Below are 21,385 nucleotides of genomic sequence, written 5' to 3' on the forward strand. Positions count from 1 at the left end.
ACCCCTACCCGGCGTCTGGTCCTCGGGGAATGGCTGGGGGCTCGGGGCATGGATGGCAAAGCTTTTCTGATGTACAGTGTGTCCCCGCAGTGGTCTCTTACCTTATCACTTACTCACGCACGTGCAATCGCGCCGCCGTGCCCACCCCACGCCAGACCTGAGGATGCTCGGGGCACAGAGGAGCGATGGGTGGTCCTCGGCTCAGCCGGTGATTCATGGCAGCCACTCTGCCTCAGAGCTGGATAGCCTGGGCCGTACTGCGGCCAGGGGCCCCAAGGTGGCCATGGTGGCGGGATGGGCTGACAACCCCAACGCATATCCTCATGCAGGGTTCAGAGTCCTTTGCATACCTCTCCCACTCAGTGGGCGGTACCCACACTCCCTATCCCAGAGTCCCTGATGGCAGCCCCTGTACCCCACCTTGGAGTTCCCTGATGGCGTGTCTCTGCCCTGCAGGTCAGCTACATGGAGATTTACTGTGAGCGTGTCCGCGACCTCCTGAACCCCAAAAACAAGGGCAACCTGCGTGTGAGGGAACACCCACTGCTGGGGCCATACGTGGAGGACCTCTCCAAGCTGGCCGTGACCTCCTACAATGACATCCAGGACCTCATGGACTCAGGGAACAAGGCCAGGTGTGTGTGGGGTAACACCCATCTTCCCTGCCCTCCACCCCCACTGTGCACCCACTCTGCGAGCCTCTCAGAGGAAGGTCGGGCCCTGGGGCTCCTGTCTTCTTCCCATGGAGTCCGTCAGGTGGCCCCATGGAGGTGTGGGCTGAGGCCATTCAAAGCACATGCCAGCCCAAGAGGGACCTCCAGCTCCCCCTGTACAGGGGGTCTTTGTCACCTACATGACAGCTATTCCTCCTGGGGGGTAGGTGCTGGCGTTGTCTGTGGCAGCTGCCCCAGGTGGCCGTCCCCAGTCGTCAGGAGACAGGTGCAGCCACGCCTGCTCAGAGGGCAAACGGCCCTGTGGACAGGGCTCTGGGCAGGGGCCTTGTCAGCCGCAAGGCACTGCTGGCCATAAGTAATGGGTCTCTCTGGCCGTCCTGCCCTGGGCCTCTCTGCCTGGAAGGGTCTGCCCTGATTGTCATGGTAACAGTCCCCCTCTGCTACCCAGGTACACCCTGGATGGTGAGAGCTCCCTGTGTCAGTCACCACCACGCGGCACCTATCCTGGTCCTGTGGGGGCTGTTCTGACGAGGCCCGTCCGTGCTCTGGGCTGTCAGACAGGGAGCCGAGCCTGGGGACACTTCCCTAAGGTCTCTGCATGTCGGTGGCCTCAGGACCAACCCCATATCTCCTCTCAGGCAGCCGTGGCCTTGGCCCCCACGGCCATGCCGCTGGCCCTCCCTAGAGCAGTGGATGGTGGGCGTCCCTTTCTCTTCTGGGCACCTTCCCACATCACAGCGAGTTGAACGAGGGGTACCTGGGCTCTGCTGAGCCCCCGGGAGGAACACCCTGAGTACCAGGCTGGAGCTGGGGGCGGAGGGTCCCACAGTGGACGTGGTAACTGGCGGTTGTGGGCCCTGCTCCGCTCCGACAGGAGGCACGGTCACCACCAGCAGGGCAGCCCTGGGAGCCCAGGAAGCTGATACCCCATGACCTGGCTCAGTGGGCTGGCACCATCAGTGACCCTTATGTCCGACTACAGGGCGACTGGTAACCACATGTGGCTTCTGTTCCCCCAGGACTGTGGCCGCCACGAACATGAATGAGACCAGCAGTCGCTCCCACGCCGTCTTCAACATCATCTTCACCCAGAAGCGCCATGATGCAGAGACCGACATCACCACAGAGAAAGTAAGCATGGCCTTGGCGTGTGGATGCCACCTAGGTGGGGGGAGGGGTCAGGCTGAACGAGGCGACCAAGGCACACGCTGACCTGTGAGGAGAGGGCAGTGTCCTCTCACCAGGCACTATGCACCCCCAGCCCAGTGTGGGCCTGGGGAGAGGTATACCAGGCCTGCAAAGCCACCTCATCCTGGCGTTTGGCGCCACCTGGGTGTGGAAGGGCCATGGACCATCCTCCTGCCAGATGGCTGGAAGGGATGTGCCAGGGCTGCACCACAGCTGAGCCCCCACAGGCCCAGGATGCCAGGGCATCCCTTGGAAGGCAGCAGCGAAGGCTGGGGGGTCTCAGGTTGAGTCAGTGCCTGTCACAAAGGTGACGGTGGGCAACCTATGGGTGCAGGGGTGCTGGGCTGGGAGCAGGGCCTCCTGGTGGCACTGGCCTCTGCGAGCACAAAGGAGAGGCTGTGCTGAGCGGGCACTGCCCGCCACCCCAGCCTCAGATGCTCTTCCCACACGCCTTGGCATTCTCAGTGGACCATGGCAGGGGTGTCCTCTCCTGGGCCTTTATCCCGACACACAGCACGTGGGCTCTGAGGAGAGGCAGCAGGGCAGGGTCCACGCCTACTCACGTCTGTCAGTGCTCTGACCTATGGCATCGGGTTTTCGCCAGCTGTGCCCTCTCCCCCGACCCACATCCAGGCTTCCTCCCGGGACACCTCCTGAAGGTCTAGGCTCTCTCAGGTAGCACCCCAGGATCTGCAGAGGGGCCAGAGGAAGTTAGCGAGTGTCATTTAGTCCTGATCGTGCCAGGGTGACTTCAGCGGGTGTCATCCTCCTGGAGGTTTGCAACTGCACACTGGGGCCTGGGGAGCAGGAAACTGTGTCAGCCTGGTCGCACGTTGCCTGATGTCCCTTCCACCCTGCAGGCTGTTCACACCTGAGTTAGTCCTGCCAGCAGTAGCCGTGGCTCGGGGAAAGACTCAGCCTCAGGACGTGCGTGGCTGTCACCCCAGGCCATGGGAGTGTCAGTGAGGGCCCCCTGCCCAGCCAGCTCATGCAGCTGCACCCTCATGAGGCAGCTGAGCGTGGCTAGGGCACAGGAGCCGGGTTCGCACCCTACCACAGAGGATGGCCCTGTCTGTGGAAATGGGTGGTAGTGATAGGGAACACTCAGAGGCACCGCGGGGAATCCATGCACACACACGTGAAAAGCGCCTGCTGCAGAGAACACCATGGCTGTGGCCCTGGGTGCCTGGGGAGCAGGGGCGTGCAGCCTCTTAAGGGAGGTGGCTTTGAACCTCAGGCAGTGTTGGAAGAGCTGGGAACAGACCAGAAGGAAGCTCTGCAGGGTCAGGGCCACTGGACCCCCAGTCAGGGGCTTGGCAGGTTCCTCAGGCAGACCCTTGAGGCCGTGCCCATAGTGGCTTTGGGGCATCTTCTGCACTTGTCACATTTGCCATTCCAGGTGAGCAAAATCAGCCTGGTGGACCTGGCTGGGAGCGAGCGGGCGGACTCCACAGGAGCCAAGGGCACACGTCTCAAGGTAGGGGCTAGGCCACCACGTCCACGGAGAGCAGCAGGCTCCCTGTACCTGAACTCACCGGCAGGGTCCTACCTCCAAGCTTGGCTTGCTCCAGGGTGGGCATGGCAGGAGGGCTCCTCTTGGGGCTGGAGAAGGTGTTAGGTCCACCCCCAAGGGTGAGCCTGGGCGGGGTGTAGGGTGGAGTGGGGACAGGAGGAGGCCCCCAGCCAGCAGCTACCTGGCAGGAAAGCTGGGCCCTCCGTGGTCTCCCACAGCACCTCGCCACTGGCATCTGCGCTGAGGCAACAGCAGGAGTGGCTGGCCAGTCCTGAGGGACCCCTCTGCTCAAAGCAGTCTTGAGTGTCAGGAAGGAGTTTTTTTTTTCCTGAGTCCCCCTTTGTTCCCCACCACTACCTGATGGGTGGGAAGGGCTCTGGAAATCGCCTCAGGTGGGGCATGTGAGGTGTCACTAGGATCCCAAAGGAGCTGGGGAGAAACTCCGCACAAACTGCACTAACTGCCTGGCCAGGTGGGATGCTGACCGGCTTCCTGCCAGAGCCTCCCATGCCCCCCGAAGTCTGAGGGTCAATAGTCCACGCCACATGGCTCAGGCGCCAGGGGATCACACTGGTGCGAGAGGCTCCTGACGCTTCCTAACGTCCCTGCCATCTTCTCCACACACAGGAGGGAGCCAACATCAACAAGTCCTTGACCACACTGGGGAAGGTCATCTCTGCTCTGGCGGAAATGGTGAGCTGGCTTTGGAAGGCAAATCCCAGAGATGTGGTGTCACTAGGCTATAGATGGCGTAGTGATCCCTGTCACTCCCTGGAGCCTCAGTTTCCCCACCTGTAAAATGGGAGTATGCCCCCTTCCTCACAGGGCCCTTTGACGGTCACCGTGGGCTATGGTGACCTTGTTGGATGGCTTCCTTCTGGAAGGGCAGGACTGTGGTCAGCTCTGGCCTCAGTTAGCCCAACCCAGGCTATCCTCCAGAAGGAAGCCCACAGCCCTTGGAGGTGAGAAACTGGATTTGATGGGCCCCACAGGACAGGTAGCATTGCCCACTCACCAAGACATCCAGGCCTTCAGCCAGGGAAGGACAAATCTCAGGAGAACCTACCTTACTCTGAAATTGTTGGGGGGTGGGAGGAAGAACTGGTGGGTGAGAGCAGCCCAAGAAGCTGCACTATTGTTTGACCTGACTTTCAGAACCAGCTCAGGGTGGTCAGCGATGGCCAGGTCGCGAGTGATGGATGCCTGGCACATGCTCAGGCCTCTCCTGCTCCTTTGCCCTCTGGAGCCAGCCCGTCCTCCCCTCCCCATATCACCTGGGGCCCCAGCTTTACTCCAGGTCCTCAGACTGTTTCTGTCTTTTCTTTTCCAGGACTCTGGGCCCAATAAGGTAAGCTGCTTGCTTCAGTCCTAGGGAGCAGCCTTCATCCTTGCAGGCGAGGGGCTAGGAGCACAGAGCACCCTGAGCTCCAGCCCTCCCCGTGAGGGTCTCCGCAGAAGTCACTGAGCCAGCCGGGCAACGTGCGGGCACCTGTGCCATGTAGTTGGGAAGTCCAGTGTAAGATGCTGAGGACAGAGAATGCTGTGAGGAATTGTGTGGGGAGCTGTGAGCGACTACATAAGGAATTGAGAAAATGACAGGAAGTGTGTAGGAATTGTGTGATTCTCTGTGAGGAACTGTGTGAATGGCTGTGGAAAGAACTGTATGGGACGTGTGTGTGGAATTTGAAGAACCTTGTGAGGAATTGTGAGGTCTTGTGTAGGGAACTGTGAGAGGATGTATGCGTAATGGTGTGGCAAAAATGTGGGAATTCTATGAGGGAATTCTGTGGGCGACTGAAATACCATGTGTAGGAGACTGTGTAAGAACTGTGTTGGGAAATGTGAGACTGGGTGAAACTGTGAGATTAGGGGGAGCTATTGGTATGTGGGGAATTGTGAGGAACTGTGTGGGGAACTGTGTGGGGAACCGGGAGAGACTTTTGGGGAAGATTCATGAGGAACTGCAATGGCCTGTATCAGGACTGCAGAGAATTATGAGGAGCTGGGTGTGGAACTGTGTGAGGAATTGTGAGAAAATGTATGTGAAACTGTATGAAGAATTATGAGTAAATGTGTGGACTATGTGACGACCTGTAGAATGATGTGGGGAACTAAAATGGATAACTGTGTGAGGAAACTGAGGCACTGTGTGAAGACCGTGAGGAACTATGTGGAACTGTGAGAGGAAGTGAGTGAAACTGGGAATTGTGTGTGGGGAGCTGTGAGGAAGTGTGTGAGGAACTGTGTTGGAAGGTTGACATTCCGTGTGGGGAACTCTGTGGGAACTGTGTGGAAATGCGTGAAGAATTGTGAGGAACTGTGTGGAACTTGGAGGCGAAGTGTGCGAAACAGAATTGTGTGAAGGATCTCTGAGGAACCGTGTGGAGGGCTGTGCGAGAGATTCTGAGGGACTGTGTGGGAAAGAAATCTAGGTAAAGACTGTATGAGGAAGTGTGTGTCGAGCTGTGGGAGGAATTATGAGGAAGCGTAGGTGACAGTGTGGGGAACTGTGTGAAAACTCTGTGGAATGGCGAGAAGAATTGTCCACAACTATTTGTGGACTCCGTGAGAAACTATGGAAATGTGAGGAGAAATTTGTGAAATAGTGTGTGGAACTGTGGAAGGAACTATGGGAGGAATTGTGAAAGAACTGTGAGAAACTGAAGAACCGTGTGGGAAGTATGGTGGAATTGTGTGTATAACAGGAATTGTGAGCTACTGTGTGACTTGTGAGCAACTTTGTGAAACTGAGAGGATGCACCTGAATCGTGTGGGGGACAGTGTGGGAATTGAGGGAGGAAACTGAGGAACTATGTCAGCAACGAAGAAACTGAGGAACTACGTGGGGAGCCGTGTGGGGAACTGTCTGAGGAAATACTTGAGGAACTGCACGAGAGACTATGTCAAAGGATGTGCACATTGTGAGGAATGTGTAGAATGGTGTGGATGCTGGAATGAGTAACTGTGAGGAAGTACAAGGAACTGGATAGAAATGTGTGAAGAAACTGAGGAAGACTGAGGATCTATGTAAGGAATTGTCAGAGGAACTGTGTGAAGAACTGTGTGGAACTGTGAGAGACAAAGTGTGTAAAACAGTGTGGGGGAAGTGTGAAGAAATTGGGGGGGAACTGTGTGGAGTGATGAGGGAACGGGAACTGAAGAACATTGTGGGTGTGTGAGGAGCTGTTAGAACTGTGAGGAAGTGAGAGAAACGGTGTGACAAACTGTGTGTAGAATTGTGTGGGGAACTGTGGAGAATTGTGAGGAAATGCGTGTGAGCTATGTGAGCTGTGAACTATGTGAGGAACTGTGTGGAGCTGTGCGAGGAAGTGTGTGAGGAACTTGTGAGGAACCTTCTGAGGAACTGTTTGAGGAATTGTGAGAAACTTTGGGGAAATGCATGGAGAACTGTAACACACCTGAAGGGACTGCGAGGTCGTGTGTGTGGAATTGTAAGAAACTGAGGGAAGGAGTGTGGAACTGTGTGAAAATTGGGTAGGATCTGTGTGAGAAACTACCTTAGAAGAAGTATGAGCAGATCTGAGATGAAAACTGTGTGAAGGAATTTGAGGAAATGTGTGGGGAATTGTGAGGAATTGTGGGAAACTAAGGAAACAGGTGTAGAACTGGGTGAAGAATTGAGAGGAACTCTGTGAGCTGTATGAGGAACTGTGTGGAATGGTGTGGGGGAACTACGTGAGTCACTGTGAGGAAACTGAGTGATGACGTGAGGCATTGTGTGAGGACTTGTGTAGAGAATTTATGGAAGCGTGTCGGGTGGTGTGAAGAATTATGTGAGGACCTGAGAGGAACTATGTGAGGAACCGTTTAAGGAACTGTGGAGAGATCTATGTGAGGAACTGTAGGGAAGAATGAGAACTGGATGAGAAACGGAAGAACTAACTGGTGGGAACTGCGTGTGGAACTGTGTGCACGTGAGAAACTGTGTGGAACCATGAGAGGAAGTATGCGGCCTGGTGTGGGGAACGGTGTATGGAAGTCTGAGGCACTGCACTGGAGCTGGGTGGGAGGTATGTGCGGGGAACTGCCGTAGACACAGTGTGAGGGACTGAGAAATTTTGAGGGGAGAAGTGCATGAAGAACTGTCAGGGCCTGAGGAAGTGTGAGGAGCTGTGTAGAGACCTGTGTGAGGACCGGGCTGGGTCTGTGTAAAGAAGTATATAAAGAACTGTGAGAGTGGAACTGTGGGATGAATTGTGTGACAAATTGTGAAAACTGTGTGAACTGCTCTGAAGTACTGTGAGGAACTCGAACTGTGCGAGGACTGTGGAAGGACTGTGGGGAAATGTGAGGAACTGGGAGGAAGTGCAAGGCGCCATGTGAGGAAGCGTGTGATGCACTGTGAGGGGAAGTGTGTGAGGAACCGTGTGGGGTACTATGTGGAGAACTGAGTGAGGGAGTGAGCAAGGGACAGGTCAGGTGTGAAAAACCACGTGGGAACTGTGTGAGGGGCTATGTGATGAGCTGTGTGAGGGGCTGTGAGGAAATATTCCAGAGACTAACTATGTGAGGGGCTGTGATAGAAACTTTTTAAGGAACTGAGTGAGAAAGTATCGAAGAACCGCCTGGAGCAGGGAACATGGGGGCATATAGATGACGAGGCCGCAGGTGGGCAGGGACCTGATCGGAGGTCTTTAGTCCATTGTCAGAAACTAATTGATTGTGGTTTGGGAGGCAGTGGGTGGGTTTTCAGCAGGGCTCGCAAAGTCTAGAACATTTCCCTTAGGCTGCTGCGGGAAGGATAGATTGGGAGTGGGATGGCCTGGTGTGGCAGTCGAGAGAATGGGAGGTCAGTGTCGCAAAGACCCAGGTGGAAATGGAGGCTAGGAAGGCAGAGGAGAGGGAGAGCAGTGGTGGTCCTGGGAGACGCTGGAGTGTGGCTGAGCAGGGGCTGCGGGTGGAAGGAAAGGGCACTGGTGAGGGAGCAGCAGAAGCAAAGATGTCCCCTGGGCTCCTGGCTGCAGCAACTGAGTGATTGTAGGGCGTTCACTGTGGAAACAAAGGCAAACATGGCAGAGATTCAGCCTTAGGAATTAAATAATCAAAGCACAAAGTAGAAATAGTTTTCCACCAGTCAAGTTTCCAGAAGAGAAAAAGAGAGCCCCCTGCACCGATGACTGGAAGCTCTCAAACCCTGCTCACACAGAAGTTGGCACAGCAGCGTTTCTGAAAGGCACTTCAATACAGTGTCTCAGAGCGTTCATAATTTATGTCCCCTGAGAGCCCGTGGAGCTCCTCTTGAGGACCAGGCTGAAAACAATGACGAATGAGTTTACCTTCAGAGAAATGGTGCCACTCCAGTAGTGGCACCTCTGTGCATCTCCATGGGAGGGTGCTCTGGGGTCGGGGCCGTGGCTGCTGGCCACTGCAGGTGCTCTACAAACATTCCGTAAGCAATTACGTACCTAAACAAGCAGACAAGGAAAAGGAACTGAATATTCATGATCAGTGGAGTCACTGAGTCGGTCACAGAGTGTCTACAAGAAGCAATTCCCATCAGCCATCACACAGGCTGGAGTCCATATTTGAATGACCTCAGTTTACCTTAAAAGACGAATAAAGAGCCACAGGAGCAGCCGGAATGTGGAAAATGCTTTGTTCTCAGGGAAAGGGTCAGGGGAACAGGAATTAAAGCAGGGGCTTGTGAGCTGGCTTCTTAAGGACAGTAGGAAGTTTGATGGGGGAATTCTGTGCAGAAGGAAGGGAAGAGGTAAGCTGGGCGGGTGCCAGGAGAGGCCCGGAATACCACATTTAGCCATGGGGCCTTTTCTTTTTAGTCAGAGCCACTGCTCATGTTTGAGGAGGGGGTCGTCGGCTTAGAGCAGTTCTTCAGACAGTGAAGGGAGGATGCACTGGCCAGAGATAATCAGCATGCCTGGGCTCCGGCCCGGCTGTGTGGCCCAGACACGCAGTGGGGATGGACAGGGAGGAACCTGAGGGATGTGCTATCAAGTCCCCTATTCTGTCCCCGAGGTGCCTGGGGGTGGCTTCTGGCGGTTCAGGTGGGGAGAAGCTTGAGAGCTGGCCCAGCCCTGCCCCCGGTGGCAGACTTGGCTTTGGGGACCACCCTGCAGGTCCTGTGCTTGCTCCTCCACTTCTGTGAGCTCAGGGTTGACCTTGTATGTTCCTCCCCCACAGAACAAGAAAAAGAAGAAGACAGATTTCATTCCCTACAGAGATTCCGTGCTGACCTGGCTGCTCAGGGAAAACCTGGGTGAGGACGGGCGGGTTCACCCATCCCCAGGGTTCCAACTTCTACCCTGGGCCACTGACCCATCTTCCTGCCCAACTGCCAGGAGGTCTCTTACCCTTTCTGGGCCAAGGCTGAGGTGAACCTGGGTATCCTTCCAGAGGGCCTGGGACAGTGACCAGAAAAGGGTTAACAACAGCATGCGTGGGGAACCACGATGACCAATGAACACACACACGCATGTCAGTGCCCATGGTTCAGGTCTGTGACACCCAGACCAAGTACCCTTCTCGGCCTCAGTTTCCCCATCTGTAGCAGGGCCCCAGGACTCCATGATTCTGGGGAGTCCTGTTTGCTTGCTTACTATGTCGGGTTGCTATAAGTCACTTCTCTCTGGCTGAGTTCTGAACCAGTGAGAGATAGATGGGAAGATAAAGACTGAAATGCCTCCCACCTAAAAAATACCCTCGGGAATCCTTCCAGGCTACGTTTACAGCTGGAGAGGCTGATACTCAGGGAGGTAAACTGAGTCTCAGGCCAACCTGAACATAGACAACTGTGGCTCCCTGACCTTCCTTGACTGCATGGCTGAGACGGCATGCCAAAACCAGCCTTGGAGGGGGCAGATGGGAGCTTCCAGGGAAGGTGGGCCCCCAAGAGTGGACAGGAGTGTCACAGGAATGGCTGTCCCTTTCCCTGAGGTGCAGGCTGGGAAGAAAACCCTCCTCACAGATCCATACCCAGGCCCAGCCTGGGGGTGGGGGTGGGGAAGTCCCTCATACAACCCGTCCTGGTACCTCGCTCGGCATCAGGCCCCAAGTCCTTCACACTGTCACCTCACAGTCTGTGTGGGGGCCGCACCCTGGGATCATGGCCCCAGGATACATAAGGTCCCTGAGGTCAAGCAGGACAGGCTGTCCAAACGCTGAGCAGAGACAGGCAGCAGCCTGACAGGACTGACTATCTGGTACTCAAGGTTAGGAGCTCAAACGATCAATTGCCTCCAACTAGAAGTCAAACAGTCTGTGACCTCACACTGCGTGGTTTCCTGAGGCTGGCATCCACGCTTCCTGGGCCAGGAATCTGACTGTGAATATTGAGAAAAATATTCCAAACAAGAGAGAGAAAAGGGAAAATAGTATTGAACATGAACAGTCCTTAGCCTGCAGTAAATGCCACAAAACCCTCCACAACTTCTTCATTAGGGGGACGGGGAAGCCTGATTGTCAAGTGACCCCAAAGGTGAGCAAAACACTGGATAGAAGAAAAATAACCAAGGTGCCCGGTGCAGGGATGAAGGCTGGAGCCCCTCTGTCTCTATTTACCCAGTCGGCCCATGACTCAGTTTACCTCAGCCTCTCCAGCTATAAATATAGGAGGGGACAGAGTGGGGAGGGCATGGCAGTTGGCTGGCGCTCCTTCCAGCACGGCCTCTTCTCACAGGTGGGAACTCGAGGACAGCAATGGTGGCAGCCCTGAGCCCTGCAGACATCAACTATGACGAGACACTGAGCACCCTGAGGTGTGTCCTTGACGGAGGTGGGCCCCGTGCCCCACCTGGCTTGGGTGGGAGTGGTCCCTCCCTGCCCGAGTCAGGAACACCTGCAAGGGGGGTGCCTCTTGGGGAGACCGTCTCATCTGTGACTTCTGGAGGCTCAGTGGCTGTCGGAAGTGCCTGGGTCTTCATGGGCCCTGTTCCATTCCCATCACCCATCAGGGTGCACTTTGGGGCTGTGAGCTGTGCTTGTAGGCGGAGCAGTTTGCACACATCTGTTGGCCATGGGAGCCCCAAGGTCTTTAATTAGTGAAGAGGTGCAGGTGTGTCCTAAGCATCCCTCTGGCTGCAGGGTGGGTGTCCTGGGGTCGGAGCCTGGGCCGAGTCAGCATCTCTGGCTTCTTGACCAAGCACCACTGGTAATAAAGAGAAAGAAGGACGTGAGTCCCCATGTAGGGACATGCACTCATCTGTAACTGCGTGGGCATTTGCTGTGTGAGGTATGGGCTTGGACACACACACACGCACACACACACACACACACACACGTCGATGTTCTCACCCCCCACCCCCACTTTTCCCTCCACCCTGGGGCCACAGGCCCAGGTGCAAAGGCCTCACTACAGGGAGAAGATGCCAGGGCCTCGGCTTCCCCAAGCAGCTGAGCTGGGGCCGTATGACCCCACCTGTAGGTCTCTGGCCAGTGGCCCTGGTGACCCCAGTGGGGGTGACTCCTTGCTATGACAAAGCCCCCAGGTCCCCCCTGCTGTGAACCTGGGCCCCTTGGGTCTGCTGGGCACGGGCACAGCCCACAGCGCCCTTTGCTGCCCAGGTATGCCGACCGGGCCAAGCAGATCCGCTGTAACGCCGTCATCAACGAGGACCCCAACAACAAGCTGATCCGCGAGCTGAAGGACGAGGTGACCCGGCTGCGGGACCTGCTGTATGCACAGGGTCTTGGGGACATCACCGACAGTGAGTGTCTACGTCCGCCTATCCTGGGCAGGGTGGCCGGGCTCGGGTCCCCAGGGAAATCTTGGGCCAGCCTGGCCTCCCTCCTGGGGCCACCACTGGGATGGGGTGGGTCAGGCTGCCACCACAGCCGCAGCCCCTGCTTGGTTCCTGGGCAAAGCCACCGTGGGTGAGAGGGCGGGGTTCTGGGCGCACTGCATGGTTTGGGTTTGGTGTTGGCCCAAGTAGGCCAGAGATGCTTTCCCCGGGAGCCACGTTGGCATGCCCCAGGTGCTGGGGCTGTGGTGGTCCCTGTGTCCCGCTGAAGCCCACAGCCACCTGCCTGAAGCCTGGCCTGAGACCCTGCGGAGACAAACCTGTTCTTCTGTTTCTCTGTCTCTCCTCCTTCACCCACACCTTCCCTCCCCCTTAGCCAACACTGTGCCCGGAGGACCCAAATGTGTGTATCCCCTTGCCGCTCTCTGTGCATCCCTGCTTCGTCCCGCCCGCGGGGTGTAGGGCGGCGCAGGCAGACGGCGGGGTGCGGCCAGGGCCGGTGGGAGGGCTGTGTGCACTCTCCTCTGCCTTTCCCCTCTGCAGAGTCTGGGACAGCAGCCTTCTTGCTCAAAGGCACCCTCCTGGTAGATTTGGGGCCACATCCCCATGTCTATATGGGAAACTGAGGCACCGGGGAGGCAAGGGGCAGCCGAGGCCTTCTCAGGCTGAAAGGGACCGAGCTGAGGCTCTCTGACCCCCGTGGGCTCCCAGAGGCCGGGAGGTTCCCAGTGTCAGTGCTGGAAGGCCAGGTCCGTCCTGGCCTCCCTGTGGCCACACACCCCAAGGCCACTCCCCCTAGAAATGCCAGGAGTCTGAGTGCCTCCAGGTCCTCCCAGCCTGTGTCTCCTGCTGGCCTTGGGCCTGGCTTCTGGGACAGGGGACAGTTCGGTGCCTCCCTGACCCCTAGGGCTGCAGGGCCCTTGGCTCCCTCTGTACCCCGTGCTGGCCCTTTTGCCACCACTCTGGCTTCTGCCAGGAGGGCCGGCACCTCCCACCCCAGGGGGCCTATGGGCAGTTGGGGGCTCCCTGGGTGCCCCAGTGTCAGAAGACCCTGGGCTCAGAGCAATCTCTTGGGGCTGGAGGTGTAAGGACTTCCTGGGGGGTTCCACAGTTCACCCCTCCTCCAGGTTTCTCCTTGGGGTTGGACAGTTAGCACAGCCTGACCCCGCACCTTGGGAGTGCAGGGTAGGCCAGGCGAGGGGGTGCCCCCAGCAGAGCAGAGCAGGTTAAGTATCAGGGCCCAGGTGCAGGGGGGCCGCTGGGCAGTGACAGCGAAGGTAGTAGACAGGGAGGGAAGTGCAGGGAAGGTGGGGGGCAGAGGGCATCCTGGACCTCAGGCAGCTCAGGTGCAGAGGTTACAAGGCAGCCTGGGAGGTATGGGCTTTGGTGCACGTGCAGGGAGAGGGAGAGGCCCAGGCCCAAGGCAGGGGAGTGGAGCGAGGGGTGCCCAGGGGCCTGGCATTGCCGTGCTACTGTGGGCAGAGGGCATGGAGCTGGGACCAGTTCCCGTCGTGGGGGTAGCAGGCGGCCCTGCATGCGCTTGTCCGGCGCCTGGCGGCTGTGCTCATGGTTTGCTTCCTGCCTTCTCTTCACCCACCTTTTGCTTTCTCCCAACTTGTGTCTCTTTTCTCTCCCTCCCGTCTGTCTGCCCCCCTCTCCCTCCCTTCCTCCCGTAGACGTGTCCGACCTTGAGAACAATAACTGTAACGGTGGCGGGGCAGAGTTGAGTGAAGCCCCTGACAATCTCTCCACAGTGACCAACGCCCTGGTGGGCATGAGCCCCTCATCCTCACTCTCGGCCCTGTCCAGCCGCGCCGCCTCCGTGTCCAGCTTGCATGAGCGCCTCTTATTTGCCCCGGGCAGTGAGGAGGCCATCGAAAGGCTGAAGGTGAGGGCAGGGCCAGGTGGGGTGCCAGACCCCAGGAAACGGGCTGAGCTTGGCGAGGTGGGTGTCAGGGCCCTGCCTCGCCCTGTACCATCCGGGCCCAGGGCCAGCCAAGCCCTGTCCCCAAAGGCAGGAAGTGGGACTGGCTGGAGGCACAGTGAGCCTGCGGTGCCCCCAGCACTCCCTCCACACTCGTCACCGCTCTCTGGTCAGCACCGCGGGGCCCCCATTTGCTGGCCAGGGCAGACGGGTGTCCTAGGGGCTCCGTACCCCTCCCACGTGTCCTATGCTCATGACTATTTACACACTGGCCCCCTTGGGCCCACGGTCACTCCCTGACCCCAGCGATGTGCTCGCTGGTTTTAGGGTTTTCATCCAATGTGCCAGGGTACAGGGTGAGCCCCGACCTTGGAGACTGAGGGGGTTGAGGACTCAAAGGCACAGAGGCTGGACCTGAGGCAGGGGTGAGGCAGGGCGGGGAGGGGACCCTGGAGCATAGGGCCCACCTGGGGCACGGGGCCCACCTGCTGTGGGGCTGGAGGAAACGGTGAAGTGTCCATGGCCGTCTGTGCCTCAGAACCAGCCTGATGTCTCCATGTGTGTGTGTTTCTCTCCTTCCTGGGGTACTTCGCCTTTCCCTCGCGTTCTCGGGGTGACATCCGCAGGAAAGACAGCTGGTTCTGAAAACACACACACCCTTGATCCTTCAGACATCGCGCTGCCAGGACAGACTGGCGGACTGGGGTCTTGGTGCCTTGCAGACTGGCTCGTGTCCCCTCTGCCTGGCCCCAGGCCTCTGTCCACTCTCTGCCCCAGGCCTGACCTCCTCTGCTCGGTCTCGCCCCGCAGGAGACGGAGAAAATCATAGCTGAGCTCAACGAAACCTGGGAAGAGAAGCTGCGGCGGACAGAAGCCATCCGGATGGAGAGGTGGGGGGCAGGGATGGGAGCAGCACAGCCCGGCGCTCTAGCCCTGGGCTCCCTACAGACCCGTTCCCTTCACCCAGTGACCCCAGCTCATGTCACCGTGTCACCTGGCCCCTGTTGACCTGATCCCTCAGCAGGTGCTCAGTCCCTCCAAGCAGATTGCTTAACTCACTAACCAGACGGGTCACTGCCTGGCTGCTGCCCACGGGCTCCCGGCCACTCAGTTGGTTATTTGTGGATGAGGTAGCCTCTTGGGGCTCGAGCTGACCCCAGTTTTGCTCTGTCCTCCCAGAGAAGCGCTGCTGGCCGAGATGGGCGTGGCCATGAGGGAGGACGGTGGCACCCTGGGTGTGTTCTCTCCCAAAAAGGTAGGAGTTAGGCCCGGTTCTGTGGGGCTGCCCCGGCTTGGACACGGATGGGCGACCTGCCCTTCTCGGGGGCTCATTCCTTTGGGGGGAAGAGGAGCAGGGCAGGGGGTCCAGGCACTGGGGGCCACGTTTACCACAGCCAGGCCCTCCCTGCCTGTAAGACCCAGCCCCACCACCTCATGGCCGGCATCCCCATGGCCTTGGGACAGCGGGAGGGTCACTTAGCTGCCTGAGGAGTGGACTGGGCCCCTCGAGGTCAGGGTGACACTGGGAGCCACACTCAGGCTGGAGACCTGAGACAAGTGGGGCTGGACCTGACCTGGAGCCAGCTGCCCTCTTGGAGCTTAGCCAGAGTGGGGTCCAGCTGTCTCAGCAGGGATCCCTCTTCTCCCACGCAAGCGTGGCACACACACCGGATCCAGCCCTAGGGAGGGTCTTGGGGGTCTGTCAGCTAGGGTCCCTCCAATGGAGCAGAGCGCCCCCTCTAGTCAGGAACTCAGATGGGGCATAGCATGAGCATGTAGGTAAAAGTTTCTCTGGTCCTAGGACCCAGGTCCCCCCACCCCAAAGATTGCCAGACACTTAGAGCCAGTAGGAGCTGAGCTCTAAGCCAGGAAGACCCCTGGAGGCAGTAGCAGTGGGGCTCCAGGCCCTGCCACCTTGTTACTGAGGAGGTGCCTGGCCTACTTCCCTCAGAACAGCCCCCTTGGGGCCGGCTTTTTACCCCGGCTTTGTTTGGCAGTCCCTGAAACCAGCAGCACGTGGAGTTCCCACTGGGCCATTGGGGGCCCCAAGGAAAGAGGGGCACAGGGTGCTGGTGCAGTGTGCTCTCTGGGGACAGGGCCAGGCTCCTCAGGATTCTGTCCCCATGCACCCCACGCTGGGGGCAGTGAGTGCTGAGGCCCTGAGGCAGGTGGGAGGGGTGCTGGGGGACCTGGGGCAGAGTGGGGAGCAGGTGGTGCCCTGAGGGGTCGTATTTCACGTCCCTTCTGGAGACGCCTTGGTTGTGTAATCTGGAGTGGATTGCTCCTCAGCTCTTTCAGACCCTGCCTTTTCCTGAAGGGGTGGGGCACCCCAGGCTGGCATGTGGAGCTGTGTGTGGGTTCAGACGCCTTGGAATGCTGGGCACCCTGCCGTTCTGTCTTCAGTGGTGGCCCTGAGGCTGGCACGGCCCAGGCGTGGGGGGACGCCCTGGGGACCACTAGGGACGCCTCCTGAGAACCACGGCATTCCTGGGACTCTGGGGAATCACATGGCTCAGCCGGGTCCCCTCACCTCAGCCCAGCAGGGCCAGCATGTCCCTTCCACGCACTCCTGCTCAGGGGCTGGGATGGCTGGGGATGGTTTGTCCTGGAGTCTGATGACCGGGTCTTCACAACCCTGCACAGATGTGTTGGTGGGCATCGCAGGGCTTACAGCTCTGGGTGGGGGCGGCTTGCCCCAAGGTTCCAGGTGGGAAACTGAGGAAGCAGTCCAGCCTCTGCCATGTTGCAGGACCCTTGCCCGGCACAGTGTGGGTGGTGTTCCTGAGCTGAGGGAGTGTTGGGGTCCAGAGAGACCCTGGGGTTAGAGCAGTGAAGGAAGTGGTGATGGGATGTTCAGGCCCCAGTGGGCAGAGCCTGCAGTGGCTGCTGGGACAAGGTGGGCAGGGAGCCCAGGGCAGTGCTTAGACAGCTATGGCTGGCAGGAGGTGGTCACCTTGGCCTTGGGCCATGTTTTTCTAGACCGGGGACAGGAGCGGTATAGGGGGTCCAACCTGGGTGGAGTCTTTCACAGCCTCTCTGCTCCCAGCCCCCAGGGCCCAGGGCCTCCCTAGTCAGTAATGTAATTCTTGGCTCAAGGACCCACCGGAGCCCTCACCCCTGGGTGCCCAGGACCTCGAGGGTACACCACGGGTACAGGGCCAGTGCTGGGACCTGGCCTGCACCCTGCACGTTCAAGGGCCCACCACAGCTCCAGGCGCCGCTCTGAGTCAGCGCCCCTGTCAAGGTCAGGCCCCCACCCAGCCTGCCGCCTGGCTGTCCCCCCAAGACTCTGGGATTCCTGTCCAAAGTTCTTCCTCAGGGAGCCTTTTCCTTCACATCTCCTGTCCTCCCTGCCAGGCCGGGAGGACACTGGTTCCCCTGTGAGGCCAGGCCCAGGACTGGTGGTGGTCTGGCACTGGGGAGAGGGGTCAGGCAGACAGCCAGTGCGGGAGCCCTGCTCCCTGCAGGAGAGGTGACCCTCCTGTCTCCCTCAGACACCGCATCTTGTCAACCTGAATGAGGACCCGCTGATGTCCGAGTGCCTCCTCTACTACATCAAGGATGGGCTCACCAGGTGGGGGTCTGACCAGGTGGGGGGCTCACATGGTGGGGGGCTCACCATGTGGGGGCTCACCAGGTGGGGGCCCACCAAGCAGGGTGGGGAGCTCACCAGGTGGGGGTCCACCCGGCGGGGTGGGGGCCAGTTGGGGTGGGGTCGCCATCTGCCCATTGCTGGAGGTGATGCTGCTTGCCGCTGGGCCATGTGGCTCTCCCAGGACCGCTGCATGTGGGGACGTCCTCTGTGCCCCACTCCTGTGCACCTTGGGCCTTTCCCATAAAAGCCTGGCTGGGTGTCCTTGGAGGCCCGGGTTGGGGGCCAGTGGGTGGCCTCATGGGCACCCTGGGTCTGGCCGTTGCTGACGGCGCCCCTCCCCACGCAGAGTGGGCCGGGAGGATGCAGAGAGACGGCAGGACATCGTCCTGAGTGGGCACTTCATCAAAGAGGAGCATTGCGTCTTCCGGAGCGACTCCCGGGGGTGCAGCGAAGGTACTGCCCCCTCCCCGCGTCCCCGGTGCTGCCGAGTGTCAGCCCCAGGCCAGCTCTCCACCTCCCGGCTCCCAGTCAATCCCGGGAATCCCCGCTTTAGAAAGGGGCTTTGGTGGCTGGGCTGGGGACAGGGACAGTTTGGGGGTGTTCTTGAGTGGAGGACAGTGAGCCATGAAATGAGTCAGATCGAGGGTGGAGAAATATTTTGGGACCGCGCTTGCCCACTGGCTGTGCAGCAGCCGTCCGTGCCTGCGCACCTGGTCCCCACCGCCCGTCTCGGGTGTGACTGTCGGGGGTACTACCTGCTATGTTGAGTATCACCATTACAGTGCCCACGCTCCCCAGCTCAGGGCAGGTGATCACCAGCCTCTGGGCTGCAGACCAGTGACGGAACCCCGCTGTGTGACTAACACCTCAGGGGGTGGCCTTAGGCGGTGTTGGGGATGTTGGTTCTCCCAGATGCTCTGTGCCCAAAGCCTGCCCTCCCTGAACGGGTGCCCTCCCTGGCTGGGTGGGCATGGAGCCCAGAAGGGCTCTGGGACTCCCAGGGGTGTGGCTCCCCCATTCCCATCCATGCCCACCTGGAGACCCTGATAGGGCTGGCGGTCAGCCAACACGGCCTCCCGACTCTCTGACTCGGGCACCACTCTCCTCATCTGGTAATCGGGGTGCTACCTTCCTCCGGCTTCTCTGAGGTCCAAACAAGGTGCCACTGGCAGTCAGGCTTTGCGGCTAGCAGGAAGGAAAGAGGGCGGTGGGGGCCACACCTGGGTGGTGAGGTGAGCGGAGCCCTGTAGGTAAACAGAGCGTGTGGCACCCATGATGACAGCCCCTCCCAGTCGTCCTCTCTGACCCCACTGTCTACCTGCAGCCGTGGTGACCCTGGAGCCCTGTGAAGGGGCAGACACTTACGTCAACGGCAAGAAAGTCACGGAGCCCAGCATCCTGCGGTCAGGTACAGCCGGGTGGGAGGCCCCTGGGCCACCCCTGCAGGGGGCCCCCCGCCTGCTCTGAGGGCTGTGGGCACCTGGGAGGACGGGGGAGAATGGGGCATAGACCCTGTTCCTGCTCCTTCTCCCCTGCTTGGCCATGGCAGGGCCACAGAGAGGGCAGTGCTTTGTAAACATCACCAGCTGCTGAAAGGGGAGGGGCCGAAGGGCGGGTTTGGGGGGAGTGAGGAGGCCAGTTCAGGTCCTAGCCAAGGGAGAGGTGGCCTGCCCGGCGAGGGTCAAGGGGCAGGGCACCCCGCGCGGAGGACCCAGTGGGGTGGCTCCTGGGGTGCACGACACTGGGAGCTCAGTTTGCGGAGGGGCCTGTTCTCCCCTTTGGCCCTCCTCACCCCTGGAGGCTGCCCCGAGGCTGCAGCCCCCCAAGTCTGGCCTCCCTCCCCCAGGGAACCGCATCATCATGGGCAAGAGCCACGTGTTCCGGTTCAACCACCCCGAGCAGGCCCGGCAGGAGCGCGAGCGCACGCCCTGTGCCGAGACGCCTGCGGAGCCCGTGGACTGGGCCTTTGCCCAGCGCGAGCTGCTGGAGAAGCAGGGCATCGATATGAAGCAGGAGATGGAGCAGAGGTGAGGCCGACAGGGCTGCCACACCCCTGCAGCATCACCACCCCCGCAGTGTCACCCACCGTCGCATCCTGTCATCGTCCACGCAGTTTCACCCACCCTCGCCTCGTGTCCACCCTGCATCACGTCCACCCTGTGTCCACCCCAGCAGCATCACCCTGTCCCGCTCTTGCAGGCTCCAGGAGCTGGAGGACCAGTACCGCCGGGAGCGGGAAGAGGCCACCTACCTGCTGGAGCAGCAGAGGCTGGTGAGGGTGGCTCCCCAAGGGTGGCCCCCACGGCTGGGTGGGGGGAGCCAGGGTCCCTGTTTTCCCGGCTGGACCCTCCGCGGCCCAGAGCCATTGCTGTGGTGGGACCCTGCCCAGGTGCACTGGGCGGCCTTGGGGCTCACCACGCAACAGCCCAGGCAGGAGGGCTGTGCAGGGGCCTGGTGTCGAGTTGGAACCACGGTTCCTGCTTCTGTGCCAGGACTACGAGAGCAAGCTGGAGGCCCTGCAGAAGCAGATGGACTCCAGGTACTTCCCAGAGATGAACGAGGAGGACGAAGAGCCAGAGGACGAAGGTACGGGCTCCCCACTGGAGCAGTGGGCAGGCCTGGGCCTCGAGCTGGGAGGGGTCTCGGAGAGGGTGCAGCCCCCAGGCCTCTCCCTGGAGGTCAGCTGTCCGGAGCCTTGACCTGGGGGCTCCTCTTGTCCCTCGGGAGAAGGCTCCTTGTCCCTGGGAGGCAGGATTCGGGGAGTCTGAGCAGCAGTAGGAAAGCATCCACACACACACACACACGTGCACACATGCACACACACAGAACCACACACACACACACACACACACGGGTCCTGGCGAGAGCAGCCTGGACCATGGGGAAGAAGGAGTGAGTGAGGCTCACACAGGTGCCCTGCCTGTGGGGGGTGGGGGGTTGGTGCTTCCCCAAGACTAGGTCACCCTGCTCTCACCCCGGGACTCCCTTTGCTAGCATTTGCTTGGGTGGCCCACTAGTGACCTCATGCTACTATGGGGCCCAAGGGTGGCTGTGGGGTTCACACCCTGCCTGGCATCTGGTCTGCACCTTTGTGCTCATGTGACCTTGGTCTCCCCTTGTCCGGACTCACCTAGCCGATGAGGATTCTTCAGGCTCCACAGGATGGGCCTGCGGGTGGGAGGAGACGCTGGGGGCAGGAACACGCCCTTCCTGGGGGACAGAGAGCGTGTGAGCTGGGAGTGGCCATGCGGGGCAGCCCCAGCCTGGCCTCCTACTCCTCTCCCGTGGGTGCCCCCACATGGTGGTGTGGCTGTCATTTCGCTGCTGACCCCCCCGTCCGCCCTCACGGAGCCTCAGCCCGACTCTCAGGACTGTCATACACTGACCTCTTTGGGGCACACGGAGCCTTTCATGTCACACGACTTCCGGTCTCAGGTCTTTCTGCCGGTTTCCTTCTTTCTGAGCACCCAGAACAGTTAGTGTGCGATTGAGAACCCAAACACAGAGCCCCCAGCCCAGGTCCAGAGTGGGGGTGTCACGGTGTTTCCTCAGTGACCACTTGGCCTCTCCCCACAGTCCCGTGGACGGAGAGGGAGTGCGAGCTGGCGCTGTGGGCCTTCCGGAAGTGGAAGTGGTACCAGTTCACGTCACTGCGGGACCAGCTGTGGGGCAATGCCATCTTCCTCAAGGAGGCCAATGCCATCAGCGTGGAGCTAAAGAAGAAGGTGGGCGCCACCCGCCTGACGCCCACCTGCTGCAGAGGGAGGGTCACCAGAC

At 59.6% G+C, this 21,385-nt stretch overlaps 1 protein-coding gene across 18 annotated transcripts in view; it reads left to right on the forward strand.

Moving 5' to 3' along the window:
- The window catches only part of KIF1A (kinesin family member 1A), an 80,591-nt gene that overhangs the window by 24,696 nt on the left and 34,510 nt on the right, over positions 1-21,385 (forward strand). For 10 of the 18 annotated variants that reach the window (XM_033111561.1, XM_033111565.1, XM_033111566.1 and 7 more), the window contains exons 6-24: positions 457-635; positions 1,694-1,805; positions 3,262-3,339; positions 4,003-4,068; positions 4,706-4,723; positions 9,535-9,610; positions 11,030-11,108; positions 11,914-12,056; positions 12,466-12,492; positions 13,766-13,977; positions 14,824-14,903; positions 15,193-15,268; positions 17,508-17,587; positions 17,955-18,061; positions 18,933-19,016; positions 19,455-19,635; positions 19,808-19,880; positions 20,101-20,194; positions 21,185-21,333. In XM_033111561.1, the coding sequence (XP_032967452.1) occupies positions 457-635; positions 1,694-1,805; positions 3,262-3,339; positions 4,003-4,068; positions 4,706-4,723; positions 9,535-9,610; positions 11,030-11,108; positions 11,914-12,056; positions 12,466-12,492; positions 13,766-13,977; positions 14,824-14,903; positions 15,193-15,268; positions 17,508-17,587; positions 17,955-18,061; positions 18,933-19,016; positions 19,455-19,635; positions 19,808-19,880; positions 20,101-20,194; positions 21,185-21,333 (1,914 nt within the window). The remainder of the gene's footprint in view (positions 1-456; positions 636-1,693; positions 1,806-3,261; positions 3,340-4,002; positions 4,069-4,705; positions 4,724-9,534; positions 9,611-11,029; positions 11,109-11,913; positions 12,057-12,465; positions 12,493-13,765; positions 13,978-14,823; positions 14,904-15,192; positions 15,269-17,507; positions 17,588-17,954; positions 18,062-18,932; positions 19,017-19,454; positions 19,636-19,807; positions 19,881-20,100; positions 20,195-21,184; positions 21,334-21,385) is intronic. The other 8 variants (XM_033111569.1, XM_033111572.1, XM_033111575.1 and 5 more) reach the window with 2 other exon arrangements.

This window comes from Rhinolophus ferrumequinum, chromosome 8, assembly GCF_004115265.2.
Source record: "Rhinolophus ferrumequinum isolate MPI-CBG mRhiFer1 chromosome 8, mRhiFer1_v1.p, whole genome shotgun sequence".
Lineage (NCBI taxonomy): Eukaryota > Metazoa > Chordata > Mammalia > Chiroptera > Rhinolophidae > Rhinolophus > Rhinolophus ferrumequinum.